Raw genomic sequence first — 21,189 nt, forward strand, 5'->3', positions numbered from 1 at the left:
TGAAATATATTCAACGTGAAGTTATTAGATACTACAATATGACAAAATTAATTGCATTCTCAAATTGCAATTATACAACTTTCAGTTCTGGTCTTCCTTCCACAGACTTTTCAATCCAAGCAATGAATAGTTGTATGATATCATATTTTATGATTGTCTATATTTGCAATATGTTTTGATAGTTTGATGTAAAGGGAGTGGATTTTGAATAATGTATACTTGTTGAAATGTTTTATTTGAAATGTGAATATAGACTTGAATATTTAAAAAAAAAGAATACCTTCAGCGCGTAAACAGTTCCTCACTGTATAGTATTGCTGTAGTCGTAGAGGTTGCCGTGGTGGTTCTTTCACGTAAATAACGTAGCCGTTTGAATGTGTCCAGTGCTCAGGAAGTGATACGTGGTCGACCGGATCTGGGAGGGTCACGTGTTGTCCCGTGTGTCTTATAACGGTTCAACAGTCATGTAATGGTGCTTGGTGCGACGTGGAAAAAAATGGCTACAGCTGAAGATGATTCTCCTGTTTGTAGTCGTACGTTTAACTTGTTGCGTTGGGCTTCCGTCAGTCGTGGCATGTTTTCACTGTTCACTTGCTGTAAGATTGTGATGGCATACAAATAAAAACTCAACGATTTTATAGCCCAACAAGTGATGTTGCCCGTGCATGTCATGTCAGTGTGTTTCGGCGCCACACGTGGTTGTGTTTTTTTTATAGATTCTTCCATCTTTTGACCAAATGTCTGCAGTACCTCATTCTTTCCACAAAACTAACCCCCAATCCATGCAAAAATGACCAATGTCGGCAACACTCGCGAAATTTACGATTTTACTACTTTTGCGTTTCCTTCTTTTCAAAGTATACCGACCTTTTGGTGGTATTCATTGTAATCCACTCGAGCTTCTGATATTTACAAAAATAAGATTTGAACCGAATTTTGATAAGTATGAGGGAATGCCTGTTCCATATACATTAAACTACGTTTATAACGAACACCCATATAATGAACTGCCGGAATTAACGAACTGTTTTTGAGTCCCATCCATATGGGTGTTCGTTATATATATAACGAACTGCGGGTAAAACGAATTAAAATTAATGGTCCCTTTGACTTCGTTATAACCGTAGTTTACTGTATATATGGCGCTACAATTGCGTCCCCTTATCTGTGCCAGGTTCCGGTGTAAGCTAGGACTTAACCCAGTGTGGCAGCTTCTCGTGGGCTTCAAGTGGTGAGCATCTATGCAGGCATCACTTTGAGCTTTTCGCCCACGTCAAATGGCGTGATACTGAAACATCTTTATATCTTACTCTCTCACTCGCCGTGTAACCCGTGCAGGTGACATGACCTATCTGTGGAAGATAACACTCAACACTCACGCACCTCACATCAACGACACAGGTATAGAGGAGTTCATCACGTCACCACCCGACAGATAGAACGCTCCTTGTTTCAGCTGTTTGAAGGTATGGCGATATTTCCATTTATACATATTTTGTTCATATACTAAATATTATATACTTATGTAAGTATACTTATGTAACTAGACCCGTGAAGATCCGGGGTAGAATAGATCTTCAGTAACCCATGCTTGCCGTAAAAGGCGACTATGCTTGTCGTAAAAGGCGACTAACGGGATCGAGTGGTCAGACTCGCTGACTTGGTTGATACATGTCATCGTATCCCAATTGCGTGGATAGATGCTCATGATATTAATCACTTGATTGTCTGGTCCAGACTCGATTATTTACAGACCGCCGTCATATAACTGGAATATTGCTGAGTGCGGCGTTAAACGACCAACCAACTTATGTAAGTAAAAGGCATGTCGAAAAGAGTGAACGACTGATCTGAATTCCATAAGCCGACCGACGTTGATAACGTGCATTGACTAAATGAAGGTCAGGCTGTGTAGAGGTATGGGCCTGTCGATACTACTCAAAACAAAAGGGAAGAGAATTTATTCTTTATTATTTGGAAACACAACGTTTCCGAGTTTATGCTTATTCCTTCATCAGATGAATGCTATGTGGCAGAGAGTATATATATGTACATGTAAGAACTAACAAGGGAAGCCAACAGATAATTGGCGCTGATAGGTGATTATAATTAATTAAATTATAGTGATTGGTAATGGGCAATGGGCAAACGGGAGGCCGGGGGTAATTAGCATTGATAGGTAAAAGAAAGGACATAAGTGCAAAAGGAAGCCAGCTAGATAATTAACAACGATAAAGATCAAAGCTATAAGTCCCAAGCACTCGGCAGATAGGAGCTCTGGACACCAGCCAGCCATGAACCGTGACCAGGGCACCTATGTGCCTAGTGCTTATGTGTACCACTTCTAAATGTAACAGGGGCGGTCGGGTAGCCTAGTGGTTAAAGCGTTAGCTCATCACGCCGCATACCCGGGTTCGATTCCCGGCGTGGGTACAATGTGTGAAGCCCATTTCTGGTGTCCCCCGTCGTGATATTGCTGGAATATTGCTAAACCATACTCACTCACTCTAAATGTATATTTGGGATAACACTTTCTTAGCAAAGTACAGATTCTCGTACGGGTCCCATCCGGGATTCGAACCCACACTGCCAGAGTGAGGCACCTTATCGCCAGCACACAAAGTCAGCGATCTAACCCACTCAGCAACCGAGACTTCCGCAAAAATGAAAGTCCGACAACTGGTAGTCTAGATCGCGTACTTTGTGTACCCCTCTGACAAGTATAAATTGGCACAGCTCCCATGGCCGAAAGCTATGAATACACAATGCCATTTAGAAAGTGGTCAAATGTTATATTTGGGATAACGCTTTGTAAGTAAATCTAGACTACCAGTTGTCGGACTTTCATTTTATGTGGAAGCCTCGGTGGCTGAGTGGGTTAGATCGCTGACTTTGTGTGCTGGCGATTAGGTGCCTCACTCTGGAAATTCTGGAATCCCAACGCAGTTTTGCAGTAGGAATAACCATTAAATATCTAAACGGAGCGAAACTTTGTTAGCTCAACACCGTTTTCTCACGTTCAAGAGATTGTTGATTTATGTTGATCCTGATCAGAGTGTTTTATTTGTTTGTTTGTTGTTTGACGCCGCACTCAGCAATATTCCACCTATATGACGGCGGTCTGTAAATAATCGAGTCTGGACCAGACAACCAGTTATTGACGTCACGAGCATCGATCCACGCAATTGGGATTCAATAACATGCATCAACCAAGTCAGCGAGCCTGACCACCCAGTCCCGTTAGTCGCCTCTTACGACAAGCATAGTCGCCTTTTACGACAAGCATGGGTTGCTGAAAACCTATTCTACCCTGGATCTTTACGGATCAGAAATATATTCAAATATCGGCAGTACGCTTGACTCGAACTATGGATACGGATGCGTTCGGGCTATCGAGGTTTGACTGTACAATAATATCCAATTATTGCAAGCTATTTCAATCATACTGTTACATTAACAGTTGCCAAGAGAACATTTCAACCCCGTTGAATAAATCGGTGTGTTTTGGCCTCATACCCGTGTTCAAGGCATCAACGAGAAACTTTGAGATAGCGGGGATTTCGTCATAAAGGCATGTATATCTGAACGTGTATACATATTTATTATGCCTCAAAAGGAGTTTGACCAATCAGAGAGCAGAACTACTAACCCATTTGAGCCCGTATACCGTCAGTGAAAATCTAAGATGGTTGTTACTGACCTAATATGGGACCGTACACCGTATATCAACGCCTCGCCCAATATGTTTCTGCTCTACCTAATATGACACAGTATACGGCAACTAAAGACACCGTAACTAATAGAATGAAGCCGATGAAATCTTGGCTTAGCTTCGAGCTAGAAAGAAGGGATTTCGTGATAAGGGTATTTAAATGAACGTATATACTTTTATGAATCCGAGTAACCTTGATTATATTTCGTGATGAAGGATATTTAGCAAGGACAGTATTTGTGAATGAGATTCTTTTTCAGCTTGATACACCACAAACTGTCATCGGCGGCGTCCCTTGAACTATGGACAATCCGGGATTTGGGAAGTCGAGCGAGTTCCTCAATGAAGATGGGGTAGTCAGTGTTGATGAACACGTCCCTGGACCAGGTACATATATCGTGGCCTCAGTTATAGAAATGTCAAAATTATTGTCACGCAATTGTGATACGATGACATGCATCAACCAAGTCAGCGAGTCTGACCACCCGATCCCGTTAGTCGCCTCTTACGACAAGCATAGTCGCCATTTACGGCAAGCATGGGTTGCTGAAGGAAGATTCTACCCCTGATCTTCACGGGTCCCTTTTAATGAAGATAGTTTTGGCTATGTATGGCAAAGTCAGAGGTAGACTACCCTGAACATTTCATGAACATAATCACTTAAAAAGACTAAAGAGTCTGTATATACAGAAATGGAACTCGGTACTATTATTATCACCAAAATGTATTTAATTAAAAATGAAGAACATCATTTGAAACCTCTTTTGCAAAAAATTATATCATTTTCTCGAATAAGATGCTCATAGACCCGTGCTCGTGATGCAACTGAACAACGGTTCAGTGTGGAATCCTAAAAGGGACATTGTCGCCTTGTCGCCCTTACAAAAACAAGCAAAAGGTGTCAAAAATAAGTGCATCTTCCCGAGGCAAGGAGTTAACTGACTTTGAAAGTCCAGTTTCCACCCTTGCCAAACTAGGCTGTAATTCCTGGGCTCGATCGTAGCGCCACCAATTGTTATTACGAGTTATGTCCCTTTTAAGCCTCTCCTACGGACCAATCAGATTCCACCTCTCGTATCACTTGCATTGTCAAACTAAAACGGCGGCGCCCAGTCAAGACGATCTGATCGATAATCAAGATCTATATTGTGATAAAACGGGTCTTACATCGCGAAGTGCATCAAATTAAGTGAGCACCTTGATTAGAAACATGAAAAGACTTGGAAATGATCTGTTGACAACGAGTTGGCGGTGCACATGCTTTGCAAATCCAGCAATCGACCGAAATCTGCAGGACAGTTTACAAACCGGATTTCGATTTCGGTGCGCGATTTTGATTGGACTATGCATAGACTCATTAGTCCAGCCAAAATGTAACTCCATAATTCCTGCCTTGTTCGGCAAGGGTGGAAACTGGACTTTCATAGTCAGTTAACTCCCTTGCCTCGGGAAGATGACCAAAGTGCGACAACGCGACATTTTTGTCATTTGTCGCCTTGTCGTGCTTTAAATAATTATTTTTTTTATTTCAGCAAAGAGCGACAATGCGACAACGCGACATTGTTCAAGGTCAACATATGTCGCCTGTCGCGCTTTGGTTAAGTTTGACATTTTTTACTTGTTTTTTAAGGGCGACAACGCGACAGTGTTCCCTCTAAGATTCCATAGTTCAGAGCCCTTTGTGACCTGCCTGAACGATACAAAGCGGCATTAAATCCCATCTCACTCAGTGGATAGAGCGTCTGTCCAGAGAGCGGAAAGTCGGGTGTTCGATCCCACGGACACGCCATACCAAGAGACGTTAAAAGATAGTACTTGGTGTTGCCTGGCGCTCGGCATTAAGGGGGTAAAACAAGGACTGGTCGGCTCAGAGTCAGTGTACTGTGTCTGAGTAGGGTATTCATGTTAAACTGCGGCAAGGTTTCTCAGTGGGCTAGCACTATAAATCGGCATTAGTCCGTACTGGTACAAGAAGCCACACACACGCGTGCATGCGCGTCGCGATATTTGTGGCGCGTGCGCGCGCGCGCGTTTGTGTGTGTTCACTGATACTAGTCAAGACTAATGCCGATTTTATAGTGCTAGCCCATGAGATACAGTATATTACTTCATAGCAGATCAGTCCTTGTTTTAGCCCCTGAAAGCCGTGTGCCAGGCATGGTTACACCAAGAACCATCTTTTAACGTCTTTTGGCATGACGCGGCCGGGCAGACGCTCTATATCCAGTAGTCTTGAGTAGGATGGTGAAGCGACCACATACAACACATGCATACAGCATAGGTCACATGTGCTATATCAGTATTATTATAAATATCACCGGATAGTTTAAAGTCTCGATACAAATGAACAGTCATACACCAGCTGATGCGGGACACGTAGCTACCTACTGACAGGTATTGACAATATTGACATACGCGTTATGAATACATGACAAAGCAGGCATTCTGACTATCCACTTGACCACGGTGGCGGCTTTGCCGTTCATAGCAGCATTCTGAGTCTGACATTAAAAATAGATACCTTGGCGCTGTTAGAATAAATCCTATAAAATAAAATAGTTATTACACACGATGTGATTGTTTCGAAACGCGTGTCAGTGCTTGCGTTTGAATCGATAAGTTGACGTGTCGTCACAACAAGGGCACAAATTGAAAACTATGCATGCGCTAAGAACTGACATAAACATAAACAACCTTGGTTAATAGTTACAAAGAAATATGTAACAATTAAGGAAATATAATTAAACACATTTAAGTAATTAGATTACTCCAATAATAAAGTTTGTATATGATTGACGGGGATGTTAAACTATTTCAAATAGTTATGAGAGTAGAACATTATGCAATAGGGGGTGTGATGGATAATAGAAATCCTACGTGGCTTAACACCCTGCTAATGATTTATCATGAAGAAAATTGAGACAGCAATTACTCATGACCGTATGTCAACATTGTTTATCAAAACTATGAACCGTGTACAATAGCGTGCAATGTGTATCAACATTATCGGATTACACTCCTTGTGAGCGGATCACATGACCGTGATCACATGACTTCAGTGTAAACGACAAGATGGCGGATGAGGAGGAACGGACCCCTCTACTGAAGGAAAACACGGGAGGTCAAGAACAGGAACTCCCACCGCCTTACTCTGATGACCCCAGCAATTTTGGTAATCATGTTAAACCTCACTAGTCCTGTTTCGTGATTTGCTATGAGGTGTCTTGTCATAAAATTGTGTCGTAATATCTTGATTAGTTGTCAGGTTCGTTTCCAGGTAATTCTGTAGAATCTTTCTTGGGGTATAGATACATCCGAAACATCACGCCCTTAGAAAATGTTTCTGGAAAAACAGGAATAAGTCTGTTATTGGTGGAACACATTATCTAGTCATTAAAAAATTCAAACTCTGAATGATTCGTCAGGGAAGTGTTATTTACAAATTACAGTTGAGTTCGTTTATCTGATTTCTGATTTCATTGACCATCAGATCAATGTTATGTTTGTATGAATGCTATTCGTTACAGAATCGACACAGATCTATATGTATGTCGAGCTATTAAAGGTTGAATGACAATCACATTTTGTTTCATAAACATTGCTGCCATCTAGTATATATATACAGTTAACTACGGTTATAACGAACACGCTTATAACGAACTGACGGATATAACGAACTCACTTTTTAGTCCCGACTATTTGTTGTAGTTATGCTGTATATATGCTTATAACGAACTACGGTTATAACGAACTAAAATAGTAGTCCCTTTGAGTTCGTTATAACCGTAGTTTACTGTACTGAGTTTGGATTTTATAAGGGGGCCTACACAAACCTAGCTTATCAATGTAGGGTTGTAGGATATATTGTGTGATGTATGTGGTGATAGACACTGCTATAGCAAGTAACTGATCCCTATAATATGAGATTTATACAGATTTGAGTAATTTACTGGTACTGAGGAAGTTGTGATCAAAATATAGGATTTCTAATTTCCTGAGGTGTATGTCAGATGTAGAACGATTTCCAGCTTTGTGAACTCTCTGGGTCATCACGACATGACAATGCACTAGTTCCTCAAAGAAATACTGCTTGGTATTGTATTATTGATTTCCTTTGATTGTTTGTGTTAAAGCATTTGGATACAGGTCACATATTTTGCTTTCAAGTAAATATGATAAAACTATAAAAACAAAGCAATAACTCTCCTACCAACTGATGAAATGGAAAACTATATTTCTGACATCATGGATATGTGTCTAAACAAATCTTAGTTGCATTATAACTACAGATTTCCTACTTTTCTTACCGTACAAATAATATCAGATTCTGATTGGCGTAGACCCATTCTTTTGTTTCCAATTTACCCCAGCTTACATGTAAGGTACATCCCTACTACATTTCTTATGTTCCCCGCCCAAATAGCCGTACTGATCAATGCTGATGGCATTACATTTGCAACATACCAACCATAATTCTATCTCAATTTAATCATCTGATCGCCAGATATTTTCGATTTTTTCCAAATGAAATAGATCTTGGGGGAATAAGTTTGTTTTCTGTAGTCTGCTATTTTGCATTAGTGTGGTATTCTGGCAGATGCAGATCAAACCATGCATGCATGATGAGACATACCTACAATATCATTAGGTGTGCGATAAGATAAATTTGTTGTTCACTTGTCCCTCAGGTGAAATGGGTTGATTTACCTTCCGTTAGTTTATGTTCCACTTCAGGCTTGTTTCCCATATGACAGTGTCACAAGACTAATGTGATCGGCGGTAAGGCTCACTGTCTTGGTTTGATGCATGTCATCATATCCCAATTATGTTGATCGATTCTCATGATGTCAATCACTGGATTGTCTTGTCCCAACTCAATTATTTGCAGCTGAAATATTGATGAATGCGGCATTAAATAACAACAATCCAAACAAACCGTGTCTTTGTACCCTGATGATGTGGATTGTTACTCTAAATATCAATCACTGGATTGTCTGGTCCAGACTTGATTAGTTACACTACAGGCTGACACCCTATAACTCGAATATTGCCGTGTGCTGACGTTAAACAACAAATATAGCATCAGGCAAAGGAGGCTATTTTTGATTAATTTATTATTTCAAGTTTTATTGGTTTAATTCATTGTTTCACAAGAGACCCGTGAAGATTGCGGGGTAGAATAGGTCTTCAGCAACCCATGCTTGCCGTAAAAGGGGACCATGCTTGTCGTAAAAGGCGACTAACGGGATCGGGTGGTCAGGCTTGCTGACTTGGTTGATGCATGTCATCGATCCCAATTGCGTGGATCGATGCTCATGATTTCAATCACTTGATTGTCTGGTCCAGACTCGATTATTTACAGACCGTCGTCATATAGCTGGAATATTGCTGAGTGCGGCGTTAAACAACAAACCAACCAACCAAAAAATTGTTTCACAATAGTGAAACTACTCATTTTTATGACTTATTAAATGCGTGTCGAGCAATGAAAAGCTTTTGACTTTATAGTGAATATGATTGGAGTGAAACACGTAACATTTATAGTGTTTCATTAACAGCGATACACTTTAATAACAATAGTTGTTAAGAAATAAGTATTAGCCAAATTGTTTACGGTAAAACATAACTCTTGTATATTTTAAAACATTCACTGTTTCAATAATTATCATTTCTCGTTGAATGATGGCTGACCTTTATGATGAATATCATGTATTTGTTTTAGTTCAAGCTGCAGCATCGACTGAGGTGACAGTCCCTCCCATCCAGCCGGATGAGTTGCCTCCCCCTTACACCCCCACCCCACAGGGGGGGCTGCCGATGGTCAACTGCAAGGTGTGTCAGGCCATGATCAACATTGAGGGGAAGAGTCACCTACATGTCGTCAAGTGTGGAGTGTGTCAGGAGGCCACGGTTAGTTGAGTCTGTTTGATCGAAAAAAGTTGTGAAAAGATCGGTCTTGTTGTTACCCTGTCTAGCGCTTGGCATTACCTGCTAACCATCATATTAATTCATAAATATGAAACAACAGAGAATAACCAGTTTCGATTATCTGATGAAAAAGATACCATTGGGCATAGACCACCTCCGTGGTCTAGTGGAAGAGAGGGGAAGATCCGGGGATTGATCCTTGGCCGCGTCATAACAAAAGACGTTAAAGGATGGTACTTGTTGTTACCCTGCCTGGCGCTTGGCTTTAAAGGGCTCGCTGCCTTAGTTGATGTATGTCATCATATCCCAATTGCGTAGATTGATGCTCATGATGTCAATCAATGGATTGCCTGGTCCACGCTCAATTATATACAGACCACTGCCATTTGGTTGGAATATTGCTGAGTGCAGCGTTAAAAAACAAAGAAACGTACGAGTCAGTAAACTCCAACACAATGATGGGATTTTACGGTATGTGGTGTTTTATCTTTCCAGCCCATCAAGGCAGCGCCACCTGGGAAGAAGTATGTGCGATGTCCGTGTAATTGTCTGCTTGTCTGCCGCAGCGCTGCACAAAGGATTGCCTGCCCAAGACAAAACTGGTAGGGAGAGCAGTGGGGTAGGCGGCCAGCTAAATGTTGTCACGCTGAACACTTGTGTTCAACTCCCACGATGAATACAATATGTGAAGCCCATGTGTTATGTTCCTGGGACGGGGGAGTAGCCTCGTGGTTAAAGCGTTTGCTCATCACGCTGAACACTTGTGTTCAACTCCCACCTTGAATACAATATGTGAAGCCCATGTGTTATGTTCCTGGGGCGGTGGAGTAGCCCTGTGGTTAAAGCGTTTGCTCATCACGCTGAGGACTTGTGTTCAATTCCCACGATGAGTACAATATATTAAGCCCCTGTGTTATGTTCCCTACCTTGTGACTTGAGAATTTGATGAAAATGGTTTGATATCACACTCGAGCTCACCCTTTTTGAATTGATCGGAGAATGGACTCTATCACGATCAGTTTGAACTTCATAGTGACAAGTTTGGTTGTAAGATGTTCCCACAAGTCACAAATTATTCAAATTATTTTGGTTTTGTGATAATTGACACAATATAATATAACTAAGAGATTTCTAGGGTGTCCAAATACCAATATCCATCATGTTAATTTTACACATGTTACTCTGACACATGTTACCATGACACATGTCACTATGACACATGTCACTATGACATATGTTTCTATGACATGTGTTTCTATGACACATGTTACTCTGACATATGTTACTATTACACGTTACTCTGACATATGTTACTATTACACATGTTACTGTGACATATGTTAGTTCACACGTTTCTCTAACACATGTTACTATTTGTCAGTGTGTGACTACTTGCCTTTCAGTCGCCGTGTGATCAACCTGAGTGGCGGTCTAGCCAGTGTTACAGTCCGATCTCCTGGCTCTGGACGCATCTGCTGTGCCTACTGTAACCAGATCTTCATAGTAAGTCAGGGTCATAGTAAGTCGGGGTCATCATAAGCCAGGGTCGTGCCTACTGTAACCAGATCTTCATAGTAAGTCAGGGTCATAGTAAGTCGGGGTCATCATAAGCCAGGGTCGTGCCTACTGTAACCAGATCTTCATAGTAAGTCAGGTTGATAGTAAGTCGGGGTCATCATAAGCCAGGGTCGTAGTAAGTAAGGGTCATCGTAAGTCAGGGTCATAGTAAGGGTCATAGTGAGTAAGGGTCATCATAAGTCATGGTCATAGTAAGTGAGAGTCATAGTAATCAGGGTGATAGTACGTCAGGGTCATCATAAGTCAGGGTCATCGTAAGTAAGGGTCATCGTAAGTCAGGGTCATCGTAAGTCAGGGTCATAGTAATCAGGGTGATAGTACGTCAGAGTCATCATAAGTAAGGGTCATCGTAAGTAAGGGTCATCATAAGTCAGGGTCATCGTTAATCAGGGCCATAGTAAGTCATGGTCATGGTATGTAAGGCGTGAACATGGTTGGTCCAGTTGTATCATATGGAGCACCAATTTGATGTGCAAATCATGCACACACCTTCTGAATCTAGATTTCACCCAATTATGATAGCTGACCCAGGTGTCAGAGAGTCTGTAATTCACTATGCAGAGTTGATTTCCCCTGGGTGACAATGTCTGTGGCCTGCAGTGACAGGCCTTCATCATGCACAGTAGTCATGGTAGTGTTCACTCATGCTATTGATAACATCCTTACAAGTCAACCAATGATATTCAATAGCTCACTAGTATCATATTGATTAATGTCTCCCTTGAATCAATACTATTTTCTCTGTAACATATAACATATTTATTGAACAAATCCTTATGGAACAAAATCCATCAATTTGACAAATCAGACTCTTTTTTTTTCCAATGACATCACCATAGTTTATTCATAAGAGTTGAATAGGTCTTCAGCAACCCACACAGCCCTACCAAATATTTCAAGGGAGATAATCCATTTTCCTAATCTCAGTTCCAGGTGAATTCCAGACTGTTGGCTCGATGTCCTCACTGCCGTAAAGTGTAAGTATGCTGTGAATGACCTAGAACTGTACACATTAATCATGCTGTATGTGTAAGCCCTAATGTATACCACATCTTCCCGAGGCAAGGGAGTTAACTGACTATAACCATGATAAAAGTCCAGTTTCCACCCTTGCCAAACTAGGCTGGTCTTATGGAGTTATGTTTTGGCTGGACTAATGAGTCTATGCATAGTCCAATCAAACTTGCAGAACCAAATTGACATCCGGTCCGTAAACAACATGTATCATAACATGCAGATTTCGGTCGACTGCAGGATTAGCAAAGCATGTGTACCATCAACTGGGCATCAACAGATATTTTGCAAATCTTTTCATGTTTTAAATCAAGGTGCTCACATGATTTGATGCACTTTGGGAAGTAAGGCCCATTTTATTACAATATAGATCTTGATCATCGATCAGATCTTCTTGACTGGGTGCCGCAATTTTGTTTGACACAAATGCAAGTGATATTGGAGGTCGAATCTAATTGGTCTATATGTGGGGCATAGAAGAGACATAACTTGTAATAGCCACGGATGGCGTAAGATTGAGGCCAAAAATTCCAGCCTTGTTTATCAAATGTGGAAACTGGATTTTTATTGTCGGTTAACTCCTTTGCCTTGGGAAGATGTGTATACCATCATAGTCTTGAACAGTTTAGAATTGAAACAGTGGTTGGAGTTGTCAAGTGATCTGAGTTATGCAGGGAGCACAGGTGGCCCAGTCGTCTAAGGCGCGCAATTCGCTGTGCAGAGTTGCGTCCCTTGGGCACACCAGAAACCTATGATCGTGGATTCAAACCCCAGTTTGAGCTTGATTATATTTCTTGGTTTGTCAAACCATACCTGTGCTTGTGGGTTTCAGAAAAGGTAAACGTCTGAAACCCGCAGTACTTTGGCCACCCACGTCAAGCTGACATGCCGTGATATAACTGGAATACTGTTCACATTGGTGTTAAACCCTACTCACTCGCTCACTCTGTGTTAAACATACTTGGTTATATTCCTAAAGGATTTGATATTCTAGTGATTCAATTCGTATAACAAAATTCAACACATGAAATAAGCATTTGTAGATGAAATGACTTTTGTGTGATCTTTTAAACATTTTTTGCGTGTCGGAAACATGTCTGGTCTTTGTGTATCAATGACATTTGAAGAGAGAAAATAACTTAGAGTAGCATCAGAATTTCCGCAGAAGTTGTTGTTGAAGTCAATCTGGATGCAAATCACAGACACACCTGTTCATGTCATTGTTTTTCATGGTAAGGAAATGTTTCACCATTTGTTAAAATGTGCAGTTCCCTGATATTACATGTGTAGTCATAAAATCTCAGATGTGAGACAAGGGTTGTCATATAGGTTTGAGGATATGGTGGAACAAATCCTGTGATATCTATCGCACACATTCATGGTTTCCGTGAAGACTAAAATACCGCAGAAATAGAGTCAGGAGATACAATAATGTGAATATATATATAATGTACAGTCGTCAACGAGTTTACTGAATGACTGTTGCAGGTCGGAGGTCGGCAGTGGATATGTCCGGACACGGGCATTGATTTGCCTCATCATCGGCATCCTGTTGCTGGGTGGAGGGATTGGGGTCACGGTAAGGTCACACCAGTTTATCAGGCTGCTTGAGGAGGACCTATTAATTTTTGTATCATCAACTACATGTTTTTTCTCAAGCTTAATGAAACAGTTATGTTTTTGGAGCTCTTAGTTTTTTAAGTGACCAAAACACAAATTGTCTGCAGCATATCATAAATTCAATATAAAATGCAAGAAGTAATATGTATTTAAATAAAAATAAAAACCTACAGAATAAAACATTCACTGATTTTGATATGATCACGCAGGCCTCTCATTTTAGGCTAAAGATAATAATAGTCTTGGTTCTCAGGCACTGCCCGCATAATCATAAAGTCTGCCACACGTTTCGTTTTTATTATAGAAATGGACTCCGTCCGTTCCTCCGTTACGTCCATTAAGTTTTGTTTCTGGAGCATAACTCAGAAGCCGTTCAATATTTTTTCATGAAACTTTGCAGGTCTGTCAGGTACATACTGAACTGGTGCCTTTTGCTATTTAGACATTTAAGAAATTTTTATTTTTTACGTTTCTATGGCAACAAGATGGACTTAGGTTCCAAACTCTTTTTTTTTTTACAATTTCCATGACAAGTTCCACCTCGGTTAAAAAAGGTTAGGGTTTGTTTAGATTTAATTATGTCATAAATTCTGCAACAGGGGCGGGGGATATAGCCACGCTAGTGGCAAACTCTTGTTTCATTTTTTTTAAAATATTCTTATTTTATTTAACCAATGTGATCCAATATAGCACGCAGTTACTTCCCTTTACATGCGCACTAGTTTACTACACATCTCCTGTTATAGTCATAGCGGCAAAAGGAGTTTGTATGCATCTTTTATTTAACAAATGTGATTCAATATAGCACGCAGTTACTTCCCTTTACATGTGCACTAGTTTACTGCGCATCTCGTGTTATAGTCATGGCGGCAAAAGGAGTTTGTATGCTTGTTAATGTCATGAGGCCCTTGCGCAGGTTGATGGTGCACTACTGTTTTTTTGGTTACATATTATTTGGAACAAGCAAAAGTCATTGCCTGAGAACCAATTCTTTTATTTTTTTAAACCTTACGCTGGTCATATTTCCCCTTCCAGATTGGCACCTATGCAATAGCTAGTGACTATGGAGGAATCTACGTGGTGTGGACAGGTAGGTGGCATGCAGGTTATATAACCAGTGCTAGCTCGCTATACAGATCATAGTGATCGATAATCGTTAACTAAATATTGATAAATATCGGTGGAAAACTTTGAGCAAATACGCAAAGGAATTCTGAAAGAATCAGCATATTTCACTCCACTGGTGAGTGGTGGCACATTTATTCAGGGATTACTTTGTGGACATTTGAGATGTAACAAAAACAGTTACTTTCCATCTTCAGCAATTGACATTATTGACAGTAACAAGTCTGTTTTGGTAAATCTAAACTTTATTTCATCACAAAAGTTCATGTCAGTTATTATCAATGTCCTAATTTTCATATCAAATATTGGTAACATTTCTTCCCAGCAACGATAAATCCGTTTATCGACTTTTTTTGCCAGCGCTTACCACAAGTACATTCAGGTTATGAGTGTCACCTCTGAACCTGTAGTCAGTGCTGCCACATAGTGTTTAAGACATCAAGGCAGACAAGTGTCAGAATTCTTGTATTTCCTTAGCGAGAGGGTTTTCTGTAAAGAATTTTCATTCAGACTCATATATAACAATTATCATTTTATTCATGAGAAGATAAACATGTTTTATTGAATATTCAAAACCGAGAAGTTTTATTTGGAACTTGCCGTGTTGGATTTTGACACACACTCTTATTGGTTTTACAGTCAAGTATTAAAATATATCTTTTAACAGAAAAGTGAACACAAGTATGTTCTGTTTGTTGCAGGCGCATTTATTTCTGGCATCTTGCTGGTGATCCGAGCCTTGTACTACTTCTCCATCCGTAGCAGCACCGTGGTGGGAAGTGCTTAATCACAGGTCAAGGTCACAGTGGATAGGTCAAGGTCACCTCAGGTCACAATGGGCAGAGCAGGTCACGTGAGCAGCCAGAACTCCTCCCGATCAAGATCAATCTGATGATTTTACAGTCCACTGATTGTTTTATTGGTGCAATGTCACAAGGTCAAGCTGCGACCATGGCAACTGGTTACAAGATAGAGTTTTAAAGATCGTTATACATGTTATACAAGAACACGCATACACAAATATTAGGTTGTAAAGCTTATTTCAACATCAATTTGTGCGACAGAATAGTTTAATGTGACCTATGGGGTGTATGGTTTTGTAATGTTGCAGATTTTGTTGTACAATAATTATATTATTCTGTTGTGATCTTTACAGTTCTAACAGTTGGTGAAGAACTTAATGATTGTTTGATAAAGATGTGTATATAAGACTTTTACATGTTATTCACATTATCTACATGTCAGATTTACTTGTGTGTTTTGAAACAATGCCGATTTGCCTCAATTCACAAGTCTGTTTTGTAGGAATGGTTTATTGTTGACCTACTGTTGAGAGTTCTCTATGTAAATTTGGACACACACTACCTAATCTGACCAACTTGGTGTCAAGTTAGTTTGCTGCTTATCATATCTAAAAGACAATAAAAAAGCTATTTATCCAAATAGATGCGGGTTTGAATGAAAATTTTTAGATCTGCTTGGAAATGTGAAATCACTTTATACATTTGAAAAAAAATCAAGATATTCAAACTCAGGATTAAAGATACACAAATGATTTCAACTAAGTTTGAAGGCACCATGGTTATTGAGTTAGATCACACAGCAGAATGAGTGACGAACAAACGAGGCTATCCCACCAGGGACACCTATCTACTTAATATCATTCATCAGTTATGGTTGTCGATGTGTCTGAAACATCTAGTTACTTCTGTAGTGTATTTTGTCCCTCAACAATTGATGTAAATATGCACCTGACATTAAGTATGTTGTACAGGCTAAGTATTTATAGACATGTGCTCATTGCCTGACGTTTGGCAAACGCTTAATCTGGTCTGCTCTCAAATAAGCAGTTCCACAATAATACTCACTGAAGGATGAGCGCTCACTTTTCTCAGTACCCAGGGTATATGAATGTCCTGATATCCCTGTCTTCACTGACTTTAAAAGTCAAATTTCCACCCTTGCTGAACTAGGCTGGAACTGCCAGGCTCAATCATAGCGCTACACGTGGCTATTACGAGTTATGTCCCTCCTATTAAACAATCAGATTCCATCTCTGATATCACTTGCATTTGCTTCAAACAAAATGGCAGTTCCCAGTCAAGACAAATATGATAGATAATCAAGATCCTTGAAATAAAACAGGTCTTGCCCCTCGAAGTGCATCAAATCACTTGAGCATCTTGATTAAAAACATGAAAAGATTTACAAAATATCTGTCGACACTCAGTTGGTGTTATACATGGTTTGCAAATCCTGCTGTCGACCGAAATCTGCACATTGAAATCCATGTTGTTTACAAACAATGTTTAGTTCGATGCGTGATTTTATTGGACTATGCATAGATGAATTTTCTGCCAAAATGCAACTACGCAATTCCGGCCTAGTTCGGTAAGGGTGGAAACTGGACTTTTATGGTCAGTTACCTCCCTTGCCTCGGGATATTAGTGACAGTCCACCACAGTACAGACAAGGTGGAGGAGGTGGAGATGCTCAGTGTTAAAGAGTATGTCACCTTATATCTAGTCATAAGTAAGACCAAAACCTTCAAAGAAAATCTGTCTATGACACTTATAATATTGTTTTTTGCAGAATGATGATCAGGTACCACACACATGACATCTGTCTCTCCAGTATTTTGTGCAATAAAGGCAAACACCATCACATCACAGCATGCTTTATTTGTTGTGCAATATTGGTGCGAAATCAGCAGTGCTGGAAGCACTCATAAACATCCCCAACTCTTCCTCTTCTTGCAAACTATGCTAATATACATTACATAACATGCTATACAGAAACTTGCAAGTCCTATAATTCAGTTTTTATTGACATAAAATACAGAAAAAAACATTAAAAAATTGTCAAAGTAAAACAAGAACTATTTAAATAAAAATAATTTTTATCATTATTGTTTTAGATCTTCAAAGGTTCATCCACAAAACAATATAGTGAGCTGGCCTTATTTCTGAAATCTGACAATCACAGGTGGAATGGGGAAGGATTTGGGGTTGTTTTGGGCCATATTTTCACTATTCCTGACTTATCAGAGTGGACTGTTGTACCATTGATGTTATCAGCTAGTGCTGTTTCCTTCTGGTTGAATATGTACTACACCTGCATGTAGGATTCGTTTAAATCCTTCATATATGATTCAATTCTGAGCTCATTGTGATGTTTGATTATGAAAGGAAAATCTAACTCCTAAAACAAATTGCATGTATTAATAATTAAGATATTGAAATAAGATCAACGATCAGAGTGATAACTTGTCATATAATCAAACCTACAAATACATTTAATCAATATGAATGAAGAATGATTTAGATAAATTTGTAATCTTCAAGATATAACAGTAACATTAAATTCAATTGTAACTATTGTTGATTATAATATGTTATTCATTGTTGATAATTTTATTCTTGCATCTTGTCATGTTATGTTAATGATTCTATGAGATATATAGATTTTCATTGTTAATATTTCACAACTTGACACAGTTAAGTTTTACATGTGTCGGACACACAATCGGACTACAGGTTCTCATCTTACAGTTTGTACTAAAACTGATGGAATAATAAATTAATAGATAAATTATAATAAATCAAACAATTGCATTCTGGCTTGGAGCCTTACTAATAGTATCTGTTATGTACAAAGCATGTCTGTCATGATATTACTTATCTTGTTGCCAAGTGATACTGTTATATTGAAAATCATGTAAATGCATTCCTCAGTGAATCTGTGATCTTGTGCGCATCGTATTGTTTGGAACAAAGAAATCAGTTAGCTTTGTCAATGTTGTTCTCAATACATTGAAGCAATGACAATAGTGATACAAGACATTTAGACAGACATTGTTCATGCTGTTAGTTTATGCCAAAATTCATTGTATATATATACATCATCATGTTTCAGACTGTTAAGTATTTTTGAGTGTGTAGTTTGCTCATTTTTTTCTATGTAGAGACTTCTGACAGATTTGATTTTGTTTAAAAAAATTATAGAGTTGTGTTAAGTATTTTTATACAATAACATGTTTGCAGGAAAGCAGTTGTTTCCCTTCCTTACAAAATTATGAACGGGACATGTTCTTGTGATTAGCATATGACACACAATCTTCATAACGTCTTTACATATGAATTTATGTTTAGATTGTGTCGTGGCAAAACTTAACTGAAGTTGAGGTCACATGCTCAGCACATTATAAATTCCACAGGAATAGAAAGATCACGTGACATGAACATCAGATTGTTATTGGACAAGAATGTTTAGCTGTTATTGATACTTAGAAAACATGTCGTCATACACAAGAACATTAGCTCATACACAACTGCTTTCAGTTGGAATTTGCACTCCGTTATTTCTATATTCCAGTATTATTATTACTTTAATCATAACATGATGTATTTTGTTGTTGAATTTACAACTTCTGTGATGCCTTCTATATATTGTCTAGATGTGGTACTTGTAGCATATCATTGTCATGACAACATATTGAAATAAACACTCCACTGCAGTGCAGAACTCTTATGTTGTACTTGCTGCTGTGACCTAGAGTCAACGTGGTGTTCTGATGTTCCCGTCCTGGAGCATGAAATCTTGGTTCTATCAGAGAAATTGAGTTTAACGTAGAGTTGTTTGTCTGTTTGTTTGTTGTTTAATGCCTCACTCAGCAGTATTCCAGCTATATGACGGCGGTCTGTAAATAATCGAGTCTGGACAAGACAATCCAGTGATTGATATCATGAGCATCGATCCACGCAATTGGGATCGATGACATGCATCAACCAAGTCAGCAAGCCTGACCACCCGATCCGGTTAGTTGCCTTTTACGACAAGCATTGGTTGCTGAAGACCTGATATAGTGACGGGCATGCACGTATGTGTGTATGTGGCTGCTTGTACTAGTCCTGACTGATTCCGATTCATAGTGCTAGCTCACTGAGATACCATGCCGCAGCTTAACATGAATACCCCACACAGACACATTATACTGACTCCAAGCCGTCCAGTCATTGTTTTAGCCCCTTAATGCCGAGCGCCGGACAGGGTAACAAGTACCATCTTTTAACGTCTTTTGGTATGACGCGGCCGGGGACGAAACCCCCGGAGCTTCCGCTCAACCACCAGACCACGGAGGCAGTCAGGTTCTATCACAAGATGGTACCCTTGACCAATTCACTACCCTAGAGAACTGACATGTCTCTAAGTCACTTCCCACAGAATCTCTCAAGTGTAATTTGATTGTCATTCAATACAAAATTCAGAACAAAACTAAGGTAGTGAATGCGCCAAGGGTATTTATCAGGATAAGAAATGGATTTTAACCTGGATTTGAGTTGGGTTGAGACAGCAGTCCGGATTAGACATTATGGTTAAGAGTTATGTCCCTTTGTATCATGGGGAGTGAAGTGTCTAGACAAGACATGTCAAGGCCTACATTGTCTTGAAATGTTACCTTTGAGCTGAGGCCACTCTCGGCACCAATCTATGTAAATACACTGTTAATTGATGAGAACAGCTTACTGACATGGACATGGTGACATGACTTCTCAAAAGAAGCGATAGTGGCACTGTGTCAAGTGTATTTATAACTAAATAGAACGGAAGTATACTCTGGATAATCGAGTGAGAGTGAGCTGGGTTTAACCCTGCATTTAACAGTATTCCAGTTATCACCGCATGTCAGCTTACTGTGGGAGGAAAGTCCGAAGTGATGCAAGTCGCAGACGATTCCCACTTCGGTGAAACCCACGAGCATGGGTATGGTGCTGACAAACCTAGAAACATAATTGGGGTGAACCGGGATTCGAACCAATAATCATACGTTTCTGGCGTGCCCAAAGGACGCAACTCTGCACAGCGAATCACGGGGCCTCAGATGACTGGGCCACCTGTGCCCCCTGGATAATCGAGGATGCACAGATGAAGTAATCTCACAAAACACAAAAGAGTAATTGAATGATGTATGATTTAATAATGGATGTTTAGCGTTAGTTGAAAATTAACTTTGTCATAACATGATGTAAAATACATGATTAAAATGATGTATGAAAAGGGTTTTGTAGAATGATACTGTCCAAACAACACACAATGGATATACTTATTTGCTGTACTGCATTCACTAGGATTAATAATCATGTCTTTTGTTACCAGTAGTGGCATAACACCGAGGCACTCCTCCTTACCCACGATCCCTGTAAGGAGCTGGC

The 21,189-nt window shown here is 39.7% G+C and overlaps 1 protein-coding gene across 3 annotated transcripts; it reads left to right on the plus strand.

Annotated features, from left to right (window-relative positions):
- Positions 1 to 1,327: 1,327 nt before the first annotated feature.
- LOC124136840 (type 1 phosphatidylinositol 4,5-bisphosphate 4-phosphatase-like) lies at positions 1,328 to 19,500 on the plus strand. Of its 3 annotated transcripts, XM_048397480.1 has the most exons (10): positions 1,344 to 1,466; positions 1,644 to 1,645; positions 3,973 to 4,099; positions 9,435 to 9,622; positions 10,136 to 10,242; positions 11,044 to 11,143; positions 12,146 to 12,195; positions 13,721 to 13,811; positions 14,888 to 14,942; positions 15,679 to 19,500. In XM_048397480.1, exons 3-10 carry the CDS (start codon positions 4,015 to 4,017, stop codon positions 15,762 to 15,764), a joined length of 762 nt encoding a protein of 253 aa, XP_048253437.1. In that variant the 5' UTR covers positions 1,344 to 1,466; positions 1,644 to 1,645; positions 3,973 to 4,014; the 3' UTR covers positions 15,765 to 19,500. The 3 variants fall into 3 exon arrangements, with proteins under 3 accessions (XP_048253438.1, XP_048253437.1, XP_048253436.1); XM_048397481.1 differs by lacking the exon at positions 1,644 to 1,645 and having other exon boundaries at positions 1,328 to 1,466; XM_048397479.1 differs by lacking the exons at positions 1,344 to 1,466; positions 1,644 to 1,645; positions 3,973 to 4,099 and adding an exon at positions 6,760 to 6,884.
- The last annotated feature ends 1,689 nt before the right edge of the window (positions 19,501 to 21,189 follow it).

This window comes from Haliotis rufescens, unplaced genomic scaffold, assembly GCF_023055435.1.
Source record: "Haliotis rufescens isolate VD_foot unplaced genomic scaffold, xgHalRufe1.0.p SCAF_17, whole genome shotgun sequence".
Lineage (NCBI taxonomy): Eukaryota > Metazoa > Mollusca > Gastropoda > Lepetellida > Haliotidae > Haliotis > Haliotis rufescens.